This window comes from Camelina sativa, chromosome 6, assembly GCF_030686135.1.
Source record: "Camelina sativa cultivar CO46 ecotype springtype chromosome 6, ASM3068613v1".
NCBI classification, from domain to species: Eukaryota; Viridiplantae; Streptophyta; class Magnoliopsida; order Brassicales; family Brassicaceae; genus Camelina; species Camelina sativa.
Window position 1 is genome coordinate 21,437,781 of NC_141885.1, and position 22,439 is coordinate 21,460,219.

Genomic DNA, 22,439 nt, shown 5'->3' on the forward strand with positions numbered 1-22,439 from the left:
TGAAGTGTATATTCAACAAAACTCATTGACGTATTCATTGAGATCATGATGAGTTTAAAAGGATATGGATATGGGCGAGACCACAAAGATTTTCGGATGGATTTGTTTAGAATATTTAGCTAATTCGTTTATTAGAGTGGGTCTGGTTCCGCGTGCTAAACACGTGAATCTGGCCCATTAAATTAAGCTTCTCTTCGGAGTGTGGAGAATACATTCTTCCCATATTATAATGTTTTGATGAATAACAAATGAATCAAATAAAATAGAGCTCTCCTCCTCTTCTTCTTCTTCTTGGTTTTGTGTTTTAATGAAAACTATGTTTTGTTTTGCTATGTAGCTTGCATTATTCGACAGCTGTTACAACCTGACATGCATGGGATCCACACAACAACACATACATGCATGAATATATATAGTCTCTCATCATGGGTTAGTTTTTGCCAAATTACCGAGCAAAACGAGATCCCAAATTAAGTAAGGTTAATGTTGAAAAGTGCATAACAATTATAATTTGTAAAACGTACGTTATGTGTAAGTTGGTTTAAATAATACTCAGAATAAAATAGATAGGTTTTTGTCAATGTAAATATGGTTGTGAAAACATTTTATATGTAACCTCCCAAAAAGGATCAATAAATCATAAGATTCATAACATTGAACGATGAATATTCAATATATTATATGAATTTTGTTAAGTTCGACTATTTTTATGTAATAAGAATGTCCACATGCTATTCGATATTTTCAATTGTTCAACTTTATGAAGCATATCTTTTTTTTTTGTAATCGTGATTCGTGATTACATTTTTATTTTCATCAAAAGGGTAGTTGGATTTAGTCGCATAATTAATCGTATTTGCATATATAGGTTCTTGAGAATATTTTAAACCGCCCATACCAAAAAAAAAAAAGAGAATATTTTAAAACGCATCAAACATCATGAATGCACTTCACCACCCAAACGGCCAAACCAGAAGTCCAAGTCCAATGCTAAATTCGGCTAAGGTGTCGTAATGATAAGAAATCATCAATTAACATTGAACTATTGAAGTGTATATATAACTTAATGATTACGAAGCAGACGTCTCTAAATTTCCTACGTTATACGTTTACACGCATAGAATTCGTCGTTACATATAAAAATACTTAAAGATACACGTACATGTCGTTACATATTTGGCACAATGATCGATACTGATACAGTGATGTGTAATAGTAAATACGTTATACAGACGTAGGTAATGAGTGATCCAAATCGAAACACTTCTATCAACCATCGTACACATGTTAGTTGCGTTGGATTCAACCAATTTTCTTGTAGCGCTACAACAATTTACATCCAACTTTAAGATTAAAACTCAACTTTCAAATGCATTTATTGTAAGATAATATTTTTTTAGCAGATGACACTTTGATCATTTATAACAAAACATCACGTTGTAACAATCAGATCATTTAACAGCGAGCAGACGACATGGATTAGAAAACAAAACCATACAAATACAATGGAAGAAAATTTTAAATTGATGACTTCAAGAAATTGTGAGCAGATAGATGATATCGATCGGAACATACGATGGGCCCCGAAGACAAGGACGACACAATGTGGGCCCATAACATAAGGACCCTCCAAAAAAAAGGACTTGTGATAAAACTTGGGGCCACCTGAAAAAAAAAACATATCCCTTGTGAATAGCCGAAGGCCACAACCACAATGATGGGGTCTCAAGTCTCTCTACCATTAACCAAGTTGCACGTCGAGTGATGTGTTGGGTTCAAATGGGCCGTGAATACTACTCTCTCTCATTCATTGCTTTTGCCAGAGTCCTTTTTTTGTGTGTGTTGTTGTACCACAAACGGCAAGGGCTGTTCACCGTACGGTACACACAGACTGCAATGCCATTTGCCAGTTTCAGGAAGAAAGGTTTCTGACACAGACAAAACTTTTTGTTGTGTTTCCATTCCTAGAATCAAGATACTAAACTGAACGAACATAGAAAATATTTTGATTTTTTACAAAGATATTTGCTGAAGTCAATTGTAACCAGTTCAGTATTCTTATAAATATGTAGGTAAAAGAGTAAATCGTACAATATTAAATATTTTACTTATGAAATATTTTGTGAGAAATCATAACTTAAAAGTTAAAAATCTAACTGGTAACTGAGTAGATGTAGCATCTTTCAATTTACAATATGAAGTTTTAGCATTTTTTTGGTAGATTTTTATTTGCGCATTTTCGAATCGAACCCTACTCTAATATCAATAAAATAAATTTTAGTCGGACCATCCTATTTTGGTAACAGATTTGGATAATTGGATCACATATCATAAGTAGAATTATTAAGAACACAAATTGCAAGACTCTTCAGTGAGCCCTCATAAGTCATATGTGTAAATGTCTAATAATAAAAAAATGTTGTGGAGAAACGAAAAAAAAAAAAAAAAAGTATTTCATGCAAAGAGAAGGCTATAGTTTAGCTAGCACACATAAAAACGGGTAATTAGGCCCATTTATGCAGCCCAATCAAGCTAAATTCAGCGGATCTATTAAACAGCCGCGTTTTTTAGTGATGAGATTGGGTAAAGCGGTAACAGCCGATGGCCGGCCCGATGCTTCTCGAGTCTCTTTCGACTTGCTCTGTAAGTTCGTTTCATTGCACCGTCGGTAAATTACAAATTCAAGTGAGAGCACAAGAAACACCCCTCCTTCAATAACATTCTTTGCTTCGCGACTTTGTAATAAGCCTTTATTCACTCTTTCTTTTCACGTGTTTTGTCTCTCGGATGCTTCTCTGATACGCCTACGCAATTGTATCATTCTACCTGCGTTTTTTCAGTTTCTCAATAGCTTTTGATTTTGTGTTTTTTTTTTTGTTTTGTTTTTTGGGGGTTAAATTCGTTATTCTGGGATTATTACTAAAACATTCCTACGGGTTTTAATGAAATCACCTGCAAATTTTCAGTTCTTGGGCTGAGATTATAGCTTAGATAGCTTAATTTTGGGATCATTGAAGTAGATTTTGGATATCAAGTAATGATCTTTTGTTTTGTCTTTTCGAATCATTGGAGCTATACAATGAAATACTTATAGAAATTGTCTTCTTCTTTGTATAGGTTTATCTGGAAAAGGACTCGTGTTGAAAGCTTTTATGAAAAGGATATGATGATTTGTTACTCTCCAATCACAACATGTTCTAGGAATTTTATCCATATCAAGAGGCATTTAAGCACTCACCTTCAAGGATCATCATATAAGTCCTGCTGTTACAGTCTTTTCTCAGGGCTTTCTAGAAAAGATTATGCCGGTTTTGGTGTATCCATCTCTAGTAGTGTGCTGGATAAAAGACTTTGTGGGTCGGTATTGATCAATCGATCAACCGTTGGTCCTAAGGATAAGCTTGAAGTTTCTTTCTTGTCACCTGATGCCAAAAAGAAATGCTCTGAGATAAATAGCAACATGAGAAACCTCTATTGGTTTTCAAGATTTGCTTATACGGGTGTGGTTGTTAGCTTGCTTGTTTGTTATTCTTCGGCTTCTCAATCAGCTTACGCTGATGCTTCAAGGGATAACAGTTCGTCTGATGGTAAATTCCACAATGGGAAAAGAGTCTACACTGATTACTCTATCATTGGTAAGTACACCAATAATATGTATAGTCAGATTGCTACGCTTGTTTGTATGTAGACCATTGTTGAATCAGAAAAATGGCAATGATTTGTAGGTATTCCTGGGGATGGTAGATGCTTGTTTCGTTCTGTAGCTCACGGATTTTGCTTACGCTCTGGAGAACGGGCCCCAGGCGAGAAGACACAAAGAGAACTTGCTGATGAATTACGTACAAGGGTAAGTGTCTGGTTATCTGTCGTACTCTGCAACCAGAAGTCTTAAATTACATCTATCATTCATGTTGTTATTTTGAATATGATAGGTTGCTGATGAGTTTATTAAAAGAAGACAGGAAACAGAATGGTAAGTGTCCTTTTTAAATGTTTTTAGAGCAATTCAAGATTTATTCACTGGCTATAAACCACTTTTCAACTTCCATATCACATTAGTTGATCTCTTGTTAGTTGTTTCTACTAGTGTCACTAGTTTTTTGACCTACTCTTTCTGATGATTCTCATCAGGTTTGTGGAAGGAGATTTCGACACATATGTAAGACAAATTCGGAAGCCACAGGTGTGGGGAGGTGAACCAGAACTCTTCATGGCTTCACACGTTCTTCAGTAAATAACTTCCTCTCCTTTGTTCTTTGTTCCTTGATGTGCATGGTTTCAGCTTTTCCATACACATTCTAGATTGAATACCAACGAACCCCGAAACGGGCATATCATTAATCTTTTGTAGGATTGATGCTTTTTGATGTTTTTCTCTTTTTTTTTTTTTTGTGTGTGATTATTATAGGATGCCAATCACAGTGTATATGAAGGACGAGAAAGCTGGAGGATTGATATGCATTGCAGAATATGGTCAAGAATACGGTAAAGACGATCCAATCCGAGTCCTTTACCATGGTTTTGGTCATTACGATGCTCTATTGATTCACGAGGGTAAAACTTCAATTCCAAAATCTAAACTTTAGCAAATTTCGCTTAGCATCTTGAACTTTTGTCAGGTGTTGATGATGTTTTTGTTTCTGACACAACCATATATGTCTTGTAGAATGTAACCTTTCTATTAAATTTACCTTTTAATTCGAATAAAATTTGTATGCTCATTTCAAAATGTTAGGTTATGTCCACTCAAAAGAATATACTCAGGCCATTGTGGTTGAAAAGCCGAACAATGATTTTAAAAATGCTTACAAACGAGACAAAATTTTACAACTTCTAATTCATACAATGTGTGGTTTACATCCTGGAGATTGCAGCTAAGGAAAGTGACAAAAAATAGTCGGACTAGTAGAACTAACAGCCACCCTTGAGATAGTTGACGACATCGTAAGTGACAGTCTCCAAGACCATATAATAAGCATCATTTTTTTATCTATTAAATTATCTAAATTTAATCATGATATATGAATGACAAAAGAGTTAGAGATTTAAATATCTCAAATACGGTAAAGAATACCGTAAAGAAGATCAGATTCCAGTCATATACTTATATACCATGGTTTTGGTCACTACATGCCCTTTTGATTCATGAGGGTAAAGCTCCAGTGTCACTTTTGGTTTACAAAAAAAAAAAAAAAACAGAGGAAGTGCCATCCGTCCGGTACGGTTGTTGTTGGGGGACATAAGTGGGATATTCACATGCATCTTTGTATTAGTGACTTTTGTCAGGTGGTGATGATTTTATAGTTTTTCTGACACAACCACAATCTATAGTCATGTCTTGTAGAATGTTACTACCTTTTATGTACCATACCTTTTAAATTGAATAAAATTTCAAATTATCTGCTCGTTTTCAAAAATCATAACTAGCTTGTGTGCCACACATTGTCAAAGTCGTGATGATACAAAATCACAATGTTTGTGGGTACCTAAAAGATATGGTCAGTGTAAAAATATAAGTGTTGTTGGTCTGGCCATTCCCATTATGGTTGAAATGAAACGATAGAAAATCAAAATCTGAATAATGAATTAAAAGGGTATATAAAAATTTGTATAAATCCCCTAATTTGTTTCAATGTTAGAGAAAATTTATTTGGCTTTCTTGGTTAACGTCTCCTAACACAAAACCAAATTCAAAAACTTGTCGTGCGTCTCGACTTCCAAGTAATAATAAAAAGCCTACTCATATCCATTTTCCAACAAAAACCAAAACCCAATCATCGACATCTTGCATTGGCTGCATAACATTTTTGGGTGTTTTTAGAATAAAAATATTATAAAAATTACGTAAAATCATTAGTTTAAATTTTTTTGTTAAGAAATTGATTATTGGGAGAACATGTTTAAAATCATAAGATTTAATAATATAATAATCTTAAATATATTATAATTTTAAAAACTTTAAAAAATAACATTTAAATTGCAAACTTAAAAAACTTATACTAAAATTCAAAATACAATACCAAATTATTTTTATGAAACAAACACATTAAAGATATAAATAAAACAAACAAACAAACATATTACAATTTTAAAAACTTCAAAAAATAACATTTAAATTGCAAACTTAAAAAACTTATACTAAAATTCAAAATACAATACCAAATTTTTATGAAACAAAAAAAACATTAAAGATATAAATAAAAAAAAACAAACAAAACTTCCTCCAAACAAATAAATGTTTTCTCCTTTGCAAAAAATTGTATCCATTCACGAGTTGCCATGTCACCCAAGAACTGACCCAAAATCAGTTCTACATCAAGAACCAACAACATGTTCTTAGTGATTATTTACTATACTCTCAATTTTAATCAGGTTAAGAACACCCAATCAGTTCTCCCAATGGAAATATACATCTTACCCAACAAAATTACAATTTTAAAACATAGAAATATTTATAAAGAACAACCCACCTGCATCAGTCAATGACTATAAAAACTTTGGATTTAACAATCCATAACTAAACTGTCAGTGTCACAGAGCAAAACCACATTCTTATTTTTTTTAATTATTATTTCAAATTTATATCCATGTCCCAAACACATCTTCCAACACTTTTTTAAAGCTCACAAGAATTCAAAAAAACTTTTTCCATGTCTACACTATAACCACGTTGCTACTACATTGTAACCCATCACCCAAAATTCTTCTCTTTCGTCCTCTTCTTCTCTCGTCTCTCTCTCTGCAACTCATCGTTGCACAACACAATCTGTACTTCTGTAGTTATTAAACAAGTGTTTTTTCTTTTTCTTTTCAAGATTCTGATTCACTCGAGAAAATGCAGTTTCTTTCAGTTCTTGTTTCTTCTTTCTTCTTCTTGATAAGCTTCTCCTCGTCGCTAAACCCTGATGGTTTGTCACTTCTGGCTCTCAAATCCGCCGTCTTAAAAGACCCGACCCGTGTGATGACATCCTGGTCAGAGTCCGACCCGACTCCATGCCACTGGCCTGGAATCATCTGCACTCACGGCCGAGTCACCTCACTCGTTCTCTCCGGAAGAAGACTATCAGGTTACATACCCTCGGAACTCGGACTACTCGACTCGCTCCTAAAACTCGACCTTTCTCGCAACAACTTCTCGAAACCCGTCCCGACTCGTCTCTTCAACGCCGTTAACCTCCGTTACATCGATCTCTCTCACAACTCGATCCCAGGCCCAATTCCGGCCCAGTTACGAGCCCTCAAGAATCTCACCCGCATTGATCTCTCCTCCAATCTACTCAACGGGTCACTCCCTGAGTCACTCACTCAACTCGGAAGCTTAGTCGGAACGCTCAACCTCTCTTACAACAGATTCTCCGGTGAAATTCCGCCGTCGTATGGCCGGTTTCCTGTTTTCGTCAGCTTAGATATCGGCCACAATAATCTCACCGGAAAAATACCTCAGACTGGCTCTCTGTTAAACCAAGGACCAACCGCGTTCGCCGGAAACTCTGATCTCTGTGGCTTTCCGCTACAGAGGCTGTGTAAAGAAGACGAAAGCTCAAATCCTAAGGTCGTCGCTCCGAAACCAGAAGGCTCGCAATTACTCCCGAAGAAACCAAACCCTAGTTTCATCGACAAGGACGACGGAAGAAAGGCTAAACCGATCACCGGATCAGTAACGGTTTCTCTCATATCCGGAGTCTCAATCGTAATCGGAGCTGTTTCTATCTCCGTATGGCTGATCCGGAGAAAATTAAGCTCCGCCGAGAGCAAATCGAAGAAAGAGAACACGGCGACGCCAACGGAGTTTGATGCGGCGGAGGAGGAGGAGGAGGGGGAGGAGGAAGGTAAATTCGTCGTGATGGACGAAGGATTCGAGCTCGAGCTCGAGGATCTGCTGAGAGCATCGGCGTACGTAGTGGGAAAGAGCAGAAGTGGGATTGTGTACAGAGTAGTGGCCGGAATGGGATCGGGTATGGTGGCGGCAACCACCGTCGTTGCTGCTGTGAGAAGGCTGAGTGACGGAGACGCCACGTGGCGGAGGAAGGATTTCGAAAACGAAGTGGAGGCTATAGGTAGAGTCCAGCATCCAAACATCGTACGGGTACGAGCTTATTACTACGCTGAGGACGAGAGGCTCTTGATCACTGATTACATACGCAACGGGAGCTTGTACTCTGCCTTACATGGTAATTTCATTAACCAAACCCACTAAGTATTAGGCTAATCTCAATTTTTGTTGTTTTTGTGAGTCTCGAGGTTGATTTAAAAAGAGACAAGAGTTGGGTTGATTTGGGAGTTTAGTGCTCTTGAACTAACCACTTGATTGGTGGATTTATATAGATGTTGTTTTTTTTTGTCTATATTAGATTTTTTATGCTAATAGAAAGTTTATTGGAATCTTCTTCTTGTTTGTTTTCTATAGGAAATCTTTTGAGTTCACATGTTTGGTGACTGTTTATAGTTCTAGGCAGACTTGGAATTTTCTTCTTGTTGAACATTCGGTTTTTGCGAGAGTTTTGAATTAGGAAAGAGCAATGTAGAAGGTGGTGAGATCCTGTTTGTTTTAACTTGATGAGAGAATATTAATTGTTGGTTTAAGTGTTCAAGATCAGGATTAATTAGGAGTCAGTTTAAAAGAGTGTTCAATGAGACAGAACAAGCAGAGATCAGATTAAGATCTGAGGGATGTTTGTTATTTGTGATCATTGGTTTGAGAAATAGTTTTTTTTTTTTTTTTTTTTTTTGTAGGTGGACCTGCGAATACTCTGTCTTCACTCTCTTGGCCTGAAAGGTTACGTATTGCACAAGGAGCGGCTCGTGGTTTGATGTATATACACGAGTACAGCCCGAGAAAGTACGTTCATGGCAACCTAAAATCAACCAAAATCCTGCTCGATGGTGAATTACAGCCTCGCATCTCAGGCTTTGGTCTCACACGTCTGGTCTCCGGTTACTCCAAACTCACCGGTTCGCTATCCGCCAAAAGGCAAAGCTTTGACCAAACCTACGGAACCTCTGCTACAACGGTGACAAGAATTACAGCTCCCTCTGTTGCTTACCTTGCACCCGAGGCTCGAGCTTCTTCTGGTTACAAATTATCTCAAAAGTGCGATGTTTATTCGTTCGGGGTTGTGCTTATGGAGTTGTTGACTGGTCGTTTGCCCAATGCTTCCTATAAAAACAATGGCGAAGAACTTGTGCATGTTGTGAGGAACTGGGTCAAGGAAGAGAAGCCCTTGGCTGAGATTTTAGACCCGGAGATTCTGAACAAAGGTTATGCAGATAAGCAAGTTATTGCAGTCATTCATGTTGCCTTGAACTGCGCAGAAATGGATCCAGAGGTTCGACCGAGGATGAGATCAGTGTCTGAGAATCTCGGCCGAATCAAATCGGACTGAGCTAGTTTGAGGTAACTTAGAAAGTGAGTTAGAGATTTTGCAGTTCCGTTGAGTGTAAAATTCATGCAACATCATGTTTTGCTTCTCTAGGACTATGAGTAGTATCTTTTAATATTGTTGGCATGCTTTCGGGTCCTGATCATCATGTACTCACTCTCCTTTGTTGTACATTTGTAATAGACTAAAGTAAGTAGTTTTTATTGTTTCTTGGTTTTAACTTTAAATCCTTGACCATCTTTATATGGAGATTTTTAAACAAGTTGTACTTTTTTCTATAATCCCAAACTGAGAAGACAAATTTAGACATGTGGGATCCATTTTTTCCCAATAGATTGTGCTCCTTGCAAAATCCAGTTCTATGTCTACTGTGAGTCGTGACCAAGTGATTAATTTCGAATTCATCCATAATAAATTACTAGATGTTAAAAAGAAACATACAAAAGAGTTAATTAATCTTTTGATAACATACACACTATAAAACATCAAGGAAACGTTTAAAAAAAAAAGGTTTGCTTTAGCTTTAAACAATTTAGATCTTTAAACTAATGAAACATTAACAATAAAGTGTTTTTCAAGAGAATACAAAAAAAGTTATTAGTTCAAACAATGTTTGCTTTAGCTTTAAACATACAAAAAAATGTTTGCTATAGCTTTAAACAACTATTTGCTATGCTTGGGATAAATAAGCAAATTATATGCTTTTGTATTCTGTTATATATGATGATATAAGAACAAATATAGAAGTGTTGGCTTGGCTTGGTGTGTTCCAAACGTATTTGAGCGTGTTGTGACCTCTCTGAACCTTCACATTTGTAAATAGACTAAAGTAATTAAGTAACTTTAAACCCTTGACCCTCTTTCTATAATATCAAATCAAGTGGCATTATGGATATTACTTTCGAATTGATTCATAATAATTAGATATTAGAAAAACAAACAAAGGAGTTAATCTTTGGATAACATACACAATATAGGAAACATTTTTTTAAAAAAATAGCTGTATAATGTCTGCTTCAATCTTAACTTTAAACATACAATTAGATCTTTAAATATAAACAGTAACAATGATGTGTTGTTTCTAGATAATACAAAATGGTTATAATTAGATCACAAAACAGGTAAAATACTTAACTGTAAGTTATTTTTCTTCCTTTAGAAACCACCAAAGCTAGTCAATGTTATAATTAGTTAACGCCTAATCAGTTACAACTTAACATAATAAAATGTAAAATTCATTCACCGTATAAATACATGAAAATCCAAGGAAACCTTAATCGAAACCATTAAACAAAACAAAAAAATGGCTTGCCATAGGGTTCTGATATCTCTTGTGATACTATCGTCGTTCTTGAACGTAGCATTATCTCAAGACGGTGTAGTGATGGGCAAGAATATATACGCATGGGACTTATTTCCAACAATACGTGTGTATGTAAGAAACGATATCGGTGGTTCGATGTTATATTCTACTTGTCGTAATAGTAGGATGGAGACTGATCTTGTTCACATAGATTTTTTGCCTGGGGCGACAAGACTAATGACTGAATTCCTAAAAGATTTATTGTGGGGAGGAGATACTACGCATCATTGTGTATTTAGATTTGGGGGTGAAAGACGTCGTTTTTTTCTTTACAAAAATCGCAGAGACAATATTTATGGAAACCAATGCAGAAACTGTTATTGGTCTGTTAGAAGGAATGGACTTTGTGCTCTTAATTCAAAAACCAAAAGATATGATATTTGTTATTCTTGGGATAAATAATAAGCTAAATTATATGTTTACTGTATTGAACTCATGTTCAAATTGATGGTTATTATTAGCCAAGCCAAATTGGTTAAATTGATATATATGTGGTGTGGTGTTGACTGTTGACTTGTTTGTTGGCTTTGAAGTTTTTTTTTTGCTAATACAAACCACTTCAAATCTATACCAAGATGTAGGTATAAACTCCAATTTTTTTTTTTTTAATCATGAATTCGGACTAATTAATATATATTGATAAATTAATAAAAATGTACTAGTAGTTATAAAGTTATTTAATTAATACTGTAAAAAGAATTTCACGAGTGATTAACTAAAGAAAATGGTATAAAAAGTTTTAAAAACTAACTCAAATTAATATATATAGATTTTTAGATCGGGGACGTGGCTTGGTTTTGATGTAACTGTGTCGGATTTAATTGGTGAGTAACGGTCAGCTCTGTAAACGGTGGATGATCGGTAAGGTATAGAGAAACACAGGTAGGGTCATCCGTAGAGAAATAATTCTTATTAGGGTTTTACAAGGGTAAAAATGTAAAATAGTGATGTTAGGCGTTTATCCCGCCCGCCTGTGATGCAAAATTTGAAATTTGATTTTTGGCTCACACATGTGAGTGAGAGCGTTGTGTTGTGCATCTTCTCTCGCACGTGCGAGAGGATTTGGATTTGTTTCCTCATTATAAATCCCGCTCAGGAGACGACCTTCAAAGAATTGCCCTCAGATCGTCACTCTCCCCAAGAAAAGCCTCTCTCTCTCTCTCTACTCTCTCTCTTCTCTCAGTTGAAGAAGAGACCGTTTTGGAGTTCATCAATTAGCTTTTATTGAAAGAAGAAGATTCAAAGGTACGAATCCAATGTTGTTTCTTCTTAATTTGATTTCGAGTGAGTTTTTAACGGTGTTCTTGTAACTCTCGATTTGAATTTGATTTTTGGGGATCTGTTTTGTGAGAAATTTTAGATTCGCGATCTCCGTTTCTTGAGTTCTTTCTGTAATTTCGTTTCTCGGAAGCGGCGGTTGATTTCAAATGTTAAAACCCTAGGGTTTCTCTGGGGATTTGTGTTTTTATTCTTCAATCGATCGATCAATTCTCTAATTGATTCTCTATTTGTTGTTGTTCTTGTTGTTTTACAGCGACGTTATCAAAATGCCAGAAGCAAGAGACAGAATCGAGAGGCCAATTGATTACTCTGCTATATTTGCCAACCGACGGAGTCACGGTGTGTTACTTGACGTCCCAGATTCACAACTCAGATTGATTCAGTCTCCGGTTCAGAGATTGCCATCGGATTTTCCAGGACCTGGTTCAATTGGTCGAGGATCTTTGGTTAGAACTGGCGGCGGTGTTGCGAGAGGCAATTTCAGTACATGGAGGCCTGGTAATGGGAGAGCTGATCACACTCCGTTTAGATTGGCAGAGGGAAGAGAGAATATGCCAATGGTGGCTGCTAGACGTGGGAGAGGTCGTGCTTCACGGAGTCCGTTGCCTTCTTGGTACCCTAGAACGCCTCTACGTGATATTACTCACATTATGAGGGTAAGAAAACTGACTCAACCCCATTTGTGTTGCAATTGGTCTGTTTACGATAATCAGTTTTGGTCTGGCATTGGTTTTTGCTTTGCAGCTTGGTTAAGTGTTTGAGATGGACTATGGTTTTTGCTGATTCTTAGCTTCTTCATTGTTTCTTGTAGTCAGTCCTCTTTTTGAGCTGAGTTAGGATTCTGCTACTTACTGATAGGATTTTTTTAAAGCGTTGTTGTTTTTTAGTAGTTATACCAGGCTTGCTTAGCCTATCTGATTAAGCTGAATCATAGATCTGTTGCCATAAGGCTTGCTTAGCCTATCTGATTAAGCTGAAACATAGATGTGTTGCCATAAGGCTTGCTTAGCCTGGCGTTTATTTTGTTTACACTCTTGAACTGCAGGCAATTGAGAGAAGAAGAGCAGCTGGGATGAGAGTAGACGATGGCCGAGATGTTGAGATCCCAACTCATCAACAAGTTGGTGTTCTTGAATCTCCAGTACCACTGCCAGGAGGAGAACACAATAGCTCAATGGAGACTCCTGGTCCATCTGTGGGAATCAAGCGTAGTTGCCCACCATCAACTGCTAAAGTTCATAAGATGTTGCTTGACATCACTAAAGAGATCGCTGAGGAAGAAGCAGGATTCATCACACCCGAGAAGAAGCTGCTCAATTCTATTGACAAAGTAGAGAAGATTGTGATGAAGGAGATCCAGAAAATGAAGTGCACTCCTCAAGCGAAAAGGGAAGAGCGGGAGAAAAGGGTGCGGACTCTTATGTCAATGCGATGATCATCCACACTTAGGAGGAGAGAGACCAGAGAGGTATCCGCTTAAGATACCTGCACAGTGAGTACATCATCTTCTGATGATATCATAGATCATCTTCACAAGTTCGGTGATTTTCTTAGACTTTGGTATCATTTTCTGATGATTTGACTAGAAAGCGTCAATCATCTTTTGATGATTTTATAGGATAATTGTTTCGAGAAATCATTGTTCTGATGATAGAATAGATCAGGAATCATCTGCTAATGATGATATCATAGGAATGTTAATTCTTTTTGACAGTCCACACATTTCATGTTTGTGTCTTCTTCACTTGTTGACGATTTAGGCTTGTAGAAGAATTTCATCCTTTTGTATTACTTTTGAATAATTGAGTTGTATATAATAAGTACCGATATTTGGTTTTAATACTTGAAATTGCTGATATTCATTTGCCTATTCATATATCTGTAGATTTTATCTCGTTCCTGAATCACAGCTTCTGCAAAGTACTCTTAAAAAGTTTACGAACTCAATTTCTGAACGAAAAAAGGTCAAAAAGATTGTAAACGATTGTAATACAAAAGCACTTAGAGAGTCAGATGTCTAAAGATAATGATGATAAGTATTATAATGACCTGCAAGTGTTAAATCTGGTTTCAGTTTAGAATTGTCTTTACTTATTTGATTTACAAATCGGATTGATTAGTCTTTGGAAACGAAGACATATAAACTAACTTGGTAGAATTTGGACAACAAGCGTAAGTGACCAGAGAACATAGTTATGTATTATATAGAAGCAACACCAACCAACTGAATCCAGTACCAAGAATATTAACAAATAGAGAGAAAAAGAGAGTTTTCTTCGAAAATAATTAGATTCCATGAGTCTTAAAGGTGCCAAAATGAGGAGTTTTCATTCACCCAATGACATCTAAACACAATCACAATGACACAAGACGAGAAAATATTCAGAGTTTGTCATCAGTTTTGGTGTCTTCTCTTTTTGCGGTTTTAGACAATAGCAGGATACTGCTTGGACTGCAGCTTAACCCTTTTCTTGTACTCAACTGGATCCTGCACAATCACCAACACACAAAGTCACAATCACTCGACTTTTAGTTTCTAAGTTTCAAAACCTATTACAAATTCTTTATATTGGTTTCTCTAAGGTGTACCTGACAGAAGAGATGATAGCCATCAGTCTGTGCAGGGTCAGCGGGATTAGGCGTGTCAAGTAAATCCTGAATACCAACAAGAATCTGCTTCACGGTGATGGCTGGTCTCCATCCCTATCGATATACACATAAGAAAAGAGAGCCTGAGGTAGGTACAATAAAGCTGGCTTTGTTCATGGAGAAACGCAAAAGAAAGAAACAGAAGAGAGTACTTACGTAATCCTCGTTAAGGATGGAGAGACAGACAGTTCCAGATGGATAGACATTAGGGTGGAAAAACCCTTGAGGGAATTTGCATTTCGGAGGTTTGCTTGGGTAGTCCTCACTGAAGTGCATCGTTAATGGAAAGAAACCACCTTCCCAATCAGTCTGCAGCAGAGTCAAAATTAGCAATGAAGATTAAAACTAACCATCGCTCTTATACTACTAACACCCTTATTAGCCATGTCAAAACCATGTCCAAGATACACAGCAGAGTTCAAAATTGAGTGCCATTTAGAAGAAAAAACTTGTATGCATCAATTCAGAACATCACAAGTAAAAAAAATGAGATACACATTTACTCTTTCTACTAGCATGATTCATATATGGTTCTGTGTATAGTCAAAAACATATCATATGAGAAAACAAACAAAATCACAAAAGAAGAAACTAGTGAAGCTTCGAACTTTTTTAGACATAAAAGCATCAGAAGATGATACACAAAGACTTCACAGTCCAAAGCAGAGGTAGATGAAAATCATAAACCCTAAATTTGTCAGAGTTTTTAGAAATGGTTTCTACATGTACCAATCAGAAACCATGAACCCTAATTTAAGGATTGTATAGTTAATAATACTTACCCCAGCTTTACCAGGTATAGTGCAATGCCACACCATTAGATTCACAGTACCATCAGGCCCCGTCTCTGGCTTAGCCACAAAACCCTAAATTTCACCCATCAAAACAAGAAACAAAACCCAATCAGCATTCAAATAAAGCAATCAAAACAAACCCAAAACCCCATAAATTAAGAAGAAGAAAAACAAACGAATTGGAAAAAAAAAATTAACAAACAAAAAATCACGAACATGAGGATGATTCTTCCTCCACGATTTCCTCTCTTCAGATAAACGACCACGAGCGATTCCACTAGCCATCTCTCTCTTCTCTATAGAATCTCTCTCTCTCTCTAGAAGTCTCTCTCTGGTGATTTGGCTTCCTCAAATCTCTATCTCTCGTATATAACTTCGAAGAAGAAGAAGAAGATAGATTGGGGAAAAAGGAGGAGAAGAAGCGGAAAGGAATTTACAGATTTACCCCTAGTAAAAAGGTTAAAGAAGGGGTAATCGGAGTATCCTACGGTCCAGATTTCGCGGCGAATAAATGTCCTTTCGTCCTAAACTCCTCCACTTTAATGGATATTGACCGGTCAATCATTTAATTTTTTTTAACCAATTTATCAAATTTTTATTATCAGAAATATATATAAAAAGACGTATAAATAAATAAAAGAAAAAGTCAATGGATAAATGTGGCGTGAAACCTACGCGATGAAACCCCAACAACAACAAAAAAGCTATCGAAAAAAAGATTCTTCTTTCTATCGTATCCCATTTGTCACGCGGCCCATTACCATTTCTGGGCCCATTGTCTTTGTCTTCTTAACCCTTAAGCTACCTTCAATTATTATTCCCCTTCTTCTCCTTCTTAATGTTGGTCGGTGTAGAATAATAAGATTTGTTCTATAATCAACGAATGTTTATAACCAACTTTGGATGAATTAGCAAAATGTTCTATTTCTTACCAAAAGACCAAACCATGATCAACATCTAATCTCGCACCACGGCAACCAATTAACAGCACCAAACCGCCTAAAGCTCCAATGATACACATAGGCAGAGAGAGACTATGACTTTCTAACCAGAGACAAAAACATCAGAACCACACAGATACACACTTCTTTACTACTTTCAAACAAAAAGAAGAGTCTTAAGAATGTTAAAAGACAGACGAAGACATCATAACCATTACCAAGATACCAAAAAAGAAAAAGAAAAAAAGTCATCATGACATTTAAACAAGGAGAAACTAAACAAGTCTGGACGAATTTTTCTTTCAGATTGGTGGTAGCAGCTTTTGCAGCAGCTCAGAGCATGCAATCAGTTCTTGCAGGAAGCCTCCTGAAGAAATTAAGAGGAGGAGAAGGTAGTCTGTATCTGAACCTCGGATGTCTCAGAACATAGATTCCTATCAGAAGAGCCACAACCTGGAAAGGTGTCACATAGAGAATCACTGCAGCAATCAAGCAGAATAAGACGAATAGCGCTGTTGCACGCGGATCACGCCAGCTTAGCAAAGACTGTACCCTCTCTCCTTGAGTTGCAAGATCACCTACCACTGTCTGAATCCTCCCAGCAATACTCCTCAACCTGTCATACCTCATCCTGACAATGTCAGATGGTCGGGAAGTAGGAAATGTGTCGAATTCTTCATCAAGCTCGTCGGGATGGGCTGAATCAGCGTGAGAGAGACGTGTGTCCATGTGAGGAGGATGCCTCGGTCTCCAACGGTAATACCAGACACCGATTAGGAAGAGGTATAGGAAGATGGTGGGCAAGATTAGTTCCGGATAGAGCACAAGGATTATGAACAAGAGATGGATCAAGACTGTTGTGATCGGATTCTTCCAGTTGCAGATCTGTTCAAACCATTTCCCTACTGCGATTAACCCACTCAAAACTCCCATAATCCTGAAAAAGTTTGCTTTGCTTCTCCGCATACTCCACATGTGAGAACCCACATCAAGCATATACTCAACTACTTCTTTCCTTAGTGGCGGTTCTGCTCTGGTCAGCCTCATCGACACAATCTGAGTCGCTTGATGCCTCAAGTTATCAAGCTGGCTAACCGTTAGAGGATGGATGTAGTGCATCTTCGGTAAGAGAGGCAGAGAGTACATATACATCATGTTGAGCAATGACGAGCAAGTGAACCTCACAGCCAAGTGGATTTCTCCCATTTTCTTCACTCCGTTAGGATGAAGCACCAAAAGAGGGTATGAATGTGTGTAAACTCGATCAGTCTCAAGAGTAGAAAGCCTGATTCTTACCTTCCCAATTCTTGAATCTTTTGCTCCTCCGTTCTTCTCAGCTCCATGGAGATGGCAGTTATCAAAAACTCCAACTGTAACAACCGTGCAGGGATCAAAAACCTCCCAAGTATACTGCTCGTTCCATCTTGGGGTAAAGCTGTCAATGATTGTCCGAGTTCGAATCCATTTCTGACCGTACTTCGCCACACAATACGCATCCGTGGTTCCCCTACCATCTTTCGTCTTCATAGGCATCAGACCCGTCGCATTTAGTATCCCCAACTCCAGAACACCGATGTTAGGCTTCCATAGTTGCTTTGCTGTTGGTCTAAGATCACTGCTGTAATGCGTAGACTCATCAAGAACGTGGTACCCTCCTTCCAAACAAATTCTCATGTGAATCCTGCTAGCGAATTTGGTCTCCTTCTTCTCTCCGTCGACCATAATATGCTTCTCGAGATTATACCACCTGCTGTTCACCGGTCTGTGGTCAAATCTTCTGTCCAAAAACTGCAATGGGATGGCACATCTGCCCAAGACTTCATCTTTGTTTGGAGCAACTCTGTCTTCCACGCTGAGGATCAAAGGTTCCTCAAATGGCTCTGCGGCTACAAACATCAAATCCTCATTCCACATCGGATTAATAGTCCTGCTTTGAGACACTCTAGTCCTCAAGGCCTGGTTTCCCATGATTGCCTTCACATAAACCTCAGGATATCTCCCTTTATCTCCCGGTATCAAATCTTGAGCTTCAATAACATTAACCCTGAGGTACCAAAGCTTAGGAGATAGATAAACCTTGGAGCGGATGTTGGCAAGAGCATCAGATCCACTAACAGTAGCAGCATCAGAGTGCCAAGCTTCAGGGAAAGCTTCATCAGCTTGAGTACCAAACCAAACAGCAAGCATAAGCTCTCCCCTAACTTTATCACTTTTCCTATCCTCAAGCCTATACCATTGTGGCGCAAGGGGACTATCAGGAGGAACTCTCTTAGGTACTTCGTTCAAATCAAAGATAACACGACCAATCAAATCATCTTTGACAACATCCTTGTCCTTGACAGTAACTTCAAGGAAAGAAGCTTGAATCCTATCTTTGGAAAAGGCGAAAACTTGATTCCACTCAGGGTTAGACTTCTTCTCGAAATGACGAGTGGTTCCTTTGTAGTTGCCAAGCTTAACCTCAACATAAGGGTCACAACTACCAGTGAGGTCTTTACCAGGTAACTCCTTTGCCTTGACGACACGAACATAAAGATACTGCATTTGCTCAACAAGGTCATAAGTGCTAGTAAGCTTATCACCAGAGATTTTGCCTCCGCCGAGATGAGGTCTCGTCTCCTTCAAGGAGAAATCCTCAGGAGGTGGTCTCTGCATCTTGCAGACTTTGAGAAAGGTTACACTACTAAACAAAGTTCCTTCACCTAACCACCAAAAGAAAAAGAAAAAACGATTAGTAAAAACATTTCACATTCAAAACTGCTGAAAAAAAGGGTAACAAAGATTAGAAACTTACAGATTAATCGGTGGGTGGATCGGAGAAGACAGCTCTGCTTTCTCTACTTCAAATCACTAGATCTGAAACCGACAACACCATTTTAAGATGAATTAAGTGAAAAACAAAAAAGAAAAAGTTGAAGAGAATGCAGAGAAAACAAAGAAAAAAAACTTGGGGAAAAGATTCTCGAATAAAGCAAGCATCGGTATATTACTAGTTTTTTTTTATCTAGATCTTACACACACACAAATAAAAAGAACCTCGTTAGTATCTCCGAGACAGAATCATCTAACGGCACAAAAGCATGAATCAAAACAAAACATATAAAGGTCATCGTTCAGAGTTCAACTTCATCGAGAGAAAACACACTTCTTAATTTTTTTTTTTCTGTAATCTCTTCTTTCGATTTTTTTTTGGTTACTCGATTCAATGAGAGAGAGAGAGAGACACCAAACACAGAAAACGACAGAGAAGGGAAAGAAAAAAAAAAGCTGAGAGAGAGAGAGAGCATGCGAGTTGGAGAAAACAGCCATTAGAGTAGGTTACAACCAACAAGAAACAAAAAAAAAAAACAGAGAATCGCCACTACTAACACACAAAAAGCTCAAAATCCATGGAAGACAAATATGCAGGGAACAAAAAAAACAGTTAGGCGAAAAAATCATCCCAAAAAAAAAAAAAAACTAAAGAAAACAAACCTTAGATCTTCAAAAGAAATAAACGATAAACACAAGAGAGAGTCTGTCCTCCAATTATAAATAAATACTCCTCTCTTCTTCCTCGTTTTTTTCAACCCCAATTTAATTCTATTTTTTAATATAAAAGAAGAGGAAGAAGACAAGTAGTAAAAAAAAGCAGAGGGAGATAGATAAGGGTGACTGGGGAAAGCTCTAGAGAGAGAAAATAAATACTTGAAGAAGAAGGAGAGAAAGTTTTATTTCTGTGATCTCTGCCTTGTTGTTCTCTTGTCTTCTTCTTCCTCCTTCTCTCTCTTTCCTTTTGCTTTTTCTACAGTATCCTTTTCTTTTCTTTTTTACTCGGGTGGGTGAAAATTGAAATACCCAAAATAAAATTAAAAAAGTAAAAAACACACGCAAGGCACTGTGGCACTACTAACAAGTGGGGTCTACAATAAAAAAAAAAAAAAATCACGCAAGACATACCCTTCCCCCGTTTTGAACACGTGTGGTTTGAGATATACGACGACGGTTCTTGCGTAATCTTTCAACGGTGGTCAATTTTAAAAAAACTAATCCCTTTATGGGATGTTTAGCCAGTCGAGTTATTTCATAATCAGTTGTGTTAACTCGAATAATGCAAATAGACTTGGCCACTAAATAAGAGATTAAAAACATTGTAGAAGAAGACGTCTCATTGGATTCCTCGGGTGATTTTTTTTACCGTTTTATGTTGAAGCAATATACGCCAGTACTCACATACGTTTACACCAACAAACCCGTATTCACTTTGCTTTATTTTTGGACCCCCCTTGGTCCTTACTATATTACATTACTACTAACAACAACTTATGGTCCCATTTCTTTTTTATCTTGTTTTCTGTTCTTTCAATTTTGTTCTTTCAAAATTTACCTTCAACGTCTAAACCTCATTCACGATCATAATTCTTTCATTTATGTGGTTTTTGTGTGAATAGTCATGTGCATGTTCTTTTCTTTATATAGGATCTTATCTCCGGTCATCCAAACAAACACACAGATAATAGGAGTTTTGTTTTGTCAATGTGCAAGCAAGGTCACTACTTTTGCTTCTTTTCAACATTATGTTGTCCCTTCTTACTAAAAATACATCCTGATGCGGTTAGGTGAATAAACCATAGAATACTTTGGGTATAATTCCAAATATATATGATATATAGGGGTCTTTGTGTGGATGTTGATAAGTTATTTTATAGTAATGATATATATAAACAAATATAAAAAATGTAACATTCATCAGTCCTCGTATATTTATTTCTGTAAACTATAAAAATTAAACACGATTATCTTGCTAACGACTAATATATGGAGTAAAAAATAATGAGTTTAGAAAACCACGATTATGAATCCAAAATAGGTATACGGACAAAAATGTCTAGAGTTGGACTGGACAACCTTATATAGTACTTAAATTACTTATGTTTTCTAACTGCTACCTGTAGTTATTAATACTAACTTATTAGTATTTCACTATCTGCGATTAGTATAGAATTTATCTTTGATTAGTATCCCATTTATTATAGTTGAATCGAAATGGTCTCGATCGTGTTCTTGTGGAACCTTTCACTGCTCATCAGAGGCCGTACGTCTTTTACTTTGTTTCGTTCTATCTTTATATATGACGTGCCACCGATTAAATTAAGCGAGAATGCTTCTGCCCCAAGTATTTGCTAACTAATTTAATCAAAAGTATTTGCTGCTTTACACATACCACCAATAATACTACTTTTTAAAGAGGAAGATCTTGGTAGTCGTCGCGAATGACACGTGTCACTCATGCTTCCCTCGGATTTGTTGAGCTTCGACTTGAAGACTTCAAAATTCCACCGTTTACCACCGACTTAGATTATCATCAAACTATTATGACAAGTGTTACAAAGAAGACAAATTTTGCTAAAGTAACACTTTGTAATCCATTATCTTAATTATCACGCTTTTAAAAAAAGAATTATATGTTGAATATGAGCCTTGCTCCCAATAATTACAGAAGTCCAAACAGAAAACCTTTGAGAGTTTTAGGCATGAAGTCTTGGATCTGACTTATCTGGCCGCAAAGGCAAAATTGTCATTTTATAGAAGAATAGAGGAAGCTCTAGGTCACTGGCCCACTATATATATCAGATGTCATTGTCAGAAAAAAAGGATCCACTTTTGGGGGAATTAGAGAGAAGAGTTTTTATATTCGTATTAAATGCGCCTAGCTCCTTAATTGTCATTTTCTGTAAACACTCTCTTCAACTTAACGTTAATAAAAGGACCAGTTCCGATTTATCCCCATTGATATTCGTATTATTTATATTGTCGATTTCATACATCAACAATTTGGCGCCCACCGTGGGGCTAGACGGAATCCTTTCATTTGACGAATAGAGTTTGAAGACAAAGTCGTTTTCGGAAAACCAGCAGCATGTCTCATACCGATCTCTTTCGCACCGCGACATGAAGTGGGAGAGCGGGGCCGAGACGCCTCACGGTCTCGGCCATGACAGATGACCACAACGGTGGTGGCTGGCGGCGACGTAAGAGCTGGGCTTCTCCG

The 22,439-nt window shown here is 37.1% G+C and overlaps 6 protein-coding genes across 11 annotated transcripts; 4 read left to right on the top strand and 2 right to left on the bottom strand.

Annotated features, from left to right (window-relative positions):
• Positions 1 to 2,360: 2,360 nt before the first annotated feature.
• LOC104792079 (OVARIAN TUMOR DOMAIN-containing deubiquitinating enzyme 4-like) lies at positions 2,361 to 4,729 on the top strand. 5 transcript variants are annotated; one of them, XM_010518118.3, is made up of 6 exons: positions 2,361 to 2,685; positions 3,118 to 3,635; positions 3,726 to 3,847; positions 3,933 to 3,973; positions 4,132 to 4,230; positions 4,409 to 4,729. In XM_010518118.3, exons 2-6 carry the CDS (start codon positions 3,164 to 3,166, stop codon positions 4,584 to 4,586), a joined length of 912 nt encoding a protein of 303 aa, XP_010516420.1. In that variant the 5' UTR covers positions 2,361 to 2,685; positions 3,118 to 3,163; the 3' UTR covers positions 4,587 to 4,729. The 5 variants fall into 5 exon arrangements, with proteins under 5 accessions (XP_010516420.1, XP_010516419.1, XP_010516418.1 ...); XM_010518117.3 differs by having other exon boundaries at positions 2,361 to 2,643; XM_010518116.3 differs by having other exon boundaries at positions 2,544 to 2,739.
• A 1,804-nt stretch (positions 4,730 to 6,533) lies between these two features.
• On the top strand, positions 6,534 to 9,607 carry LOC104699190 (receptor protein kinase-like protein ZAR1). The gene is made up of 2 exons (XM_087454328.1): positions 6,534 to 8,171; positions 8,734 to 9,607. Exons 1-2 carry the CDS (start codon positions 6,836 to 6,838, stop codon positions 9,381 to 9,383), a joined length of 1,986 nt encoding a protein of 661 aa, XP_087310454.1. The 5' UTR covers positions 6,534 to 6,835; the 3' UTR covers positions 9,384 to 9,607.
• A 1,058-nt stretch (positions 9,608 to 10,665) lies between these two features.
• On the top strand, positions 10,666 to 11,291 carry LOC147942886 (Plant self-incompatibility protein S1 family). Its single transcript, XM_087453966.1, has one exon. The coding sequence runs from the start codon at positions 10,684 to 10,686 to the stop codon at positions 11,143 to 11,145; it is 462 nt and encodes a 153-aa protein (XP_087310092.1). The 5' UTR covers positions 10,666 to 10,683; the 3' UTR covers positions 11,146 to 11,291.
• A 439-nt stretch (positions 11,292 to 11,730) lies between these two features.
• Positions 11,731 to 13,864, top strand: LOC104792080 (protein GIGAS CELL1). The gene is made up of 3 exons (XM_010518120.3): positions 11,731 to 11,988; positions 12,278 to 12,680; positions 13,070 to 13,864. Exons 2-3 carry the CDS (start codon positions 12,291 to 12,293, stop codon positions 13,457 to 13,459), a joined length of 780 nt encoding a protein of 259 aa, XP_010516422.1. The 5' UTR covers positions 11,731 to 11,988; positions 12,278 to 12,290; the 3' UTR covers positions 13,460 to 13,864.
• Positions 13,865 to 14,201: 337 nt separating this feature from the next.
• LOC104792081 (SUMO-conjugating enzyme SCE1) lies at positions 14,202 to 16,078 on the bottom strand. The gene is made up of 5 exons (XM_010518121.3): positions 15,684 to 16,078; positions 15,456 to 15,539; positions 14,830 to 14,982; positions 14,614 to 14,727; positions 14,202 to 14,512 (listed from the first exon to the last, which is right to left on the bottom strand). The coding sequence occupies exons 1-5, from the start codon at positions 15,750 to 15,752 to the stop codon at positions 14,450 to 14,452; spliced, it is 483 nt and encodes a 160-aa protein (XP_010516423.1). The 5' UTR covers positions 15,753 to 16,078; the 3' UTR covers positions 14,202 to 14,449.
• Positions 16,079 to 16,530: 452 nt separating this feature from the next.
• On the bottom strand, positions 16,531 to 20,231 carry LOC104792083 (FT-interacting protein 3). 2 transcript variants are annotated; one of them, XM_087454329.1, is made up of 3 exons: positions 19,883 to 20,231; positions 19,203 to 19,264; positions 16,531 to 19,110 (listed from the first exon to the last, which is right to left on the bottom strand). In XM_087454329.1, the coding sequence occupies exon 3, from the start codon at positions 19,061 to 19,063 to the stop codon at positions 16,742 to 16,744; it is 2,322 nt and encodes a 773-aa protein (XP_087310455.1). In that variant the 5' UTR covers positions 19,064 to 19,110; positions 19,203 to 19,264; positions 19,883 to 20,231; the 3' UTR covers positions 16,531 to 16,741. The 2 variants fall into 2 exon arrangements, with proteins under 2 accessions (XP_087310455.1, XP_087310456.1); XM_087454330.1 differs by having other exon boundaries at positions 19,445 to 19,915.
• Positions 20,232 to 22,439: the final 2,208 nt, after the last annotated feature.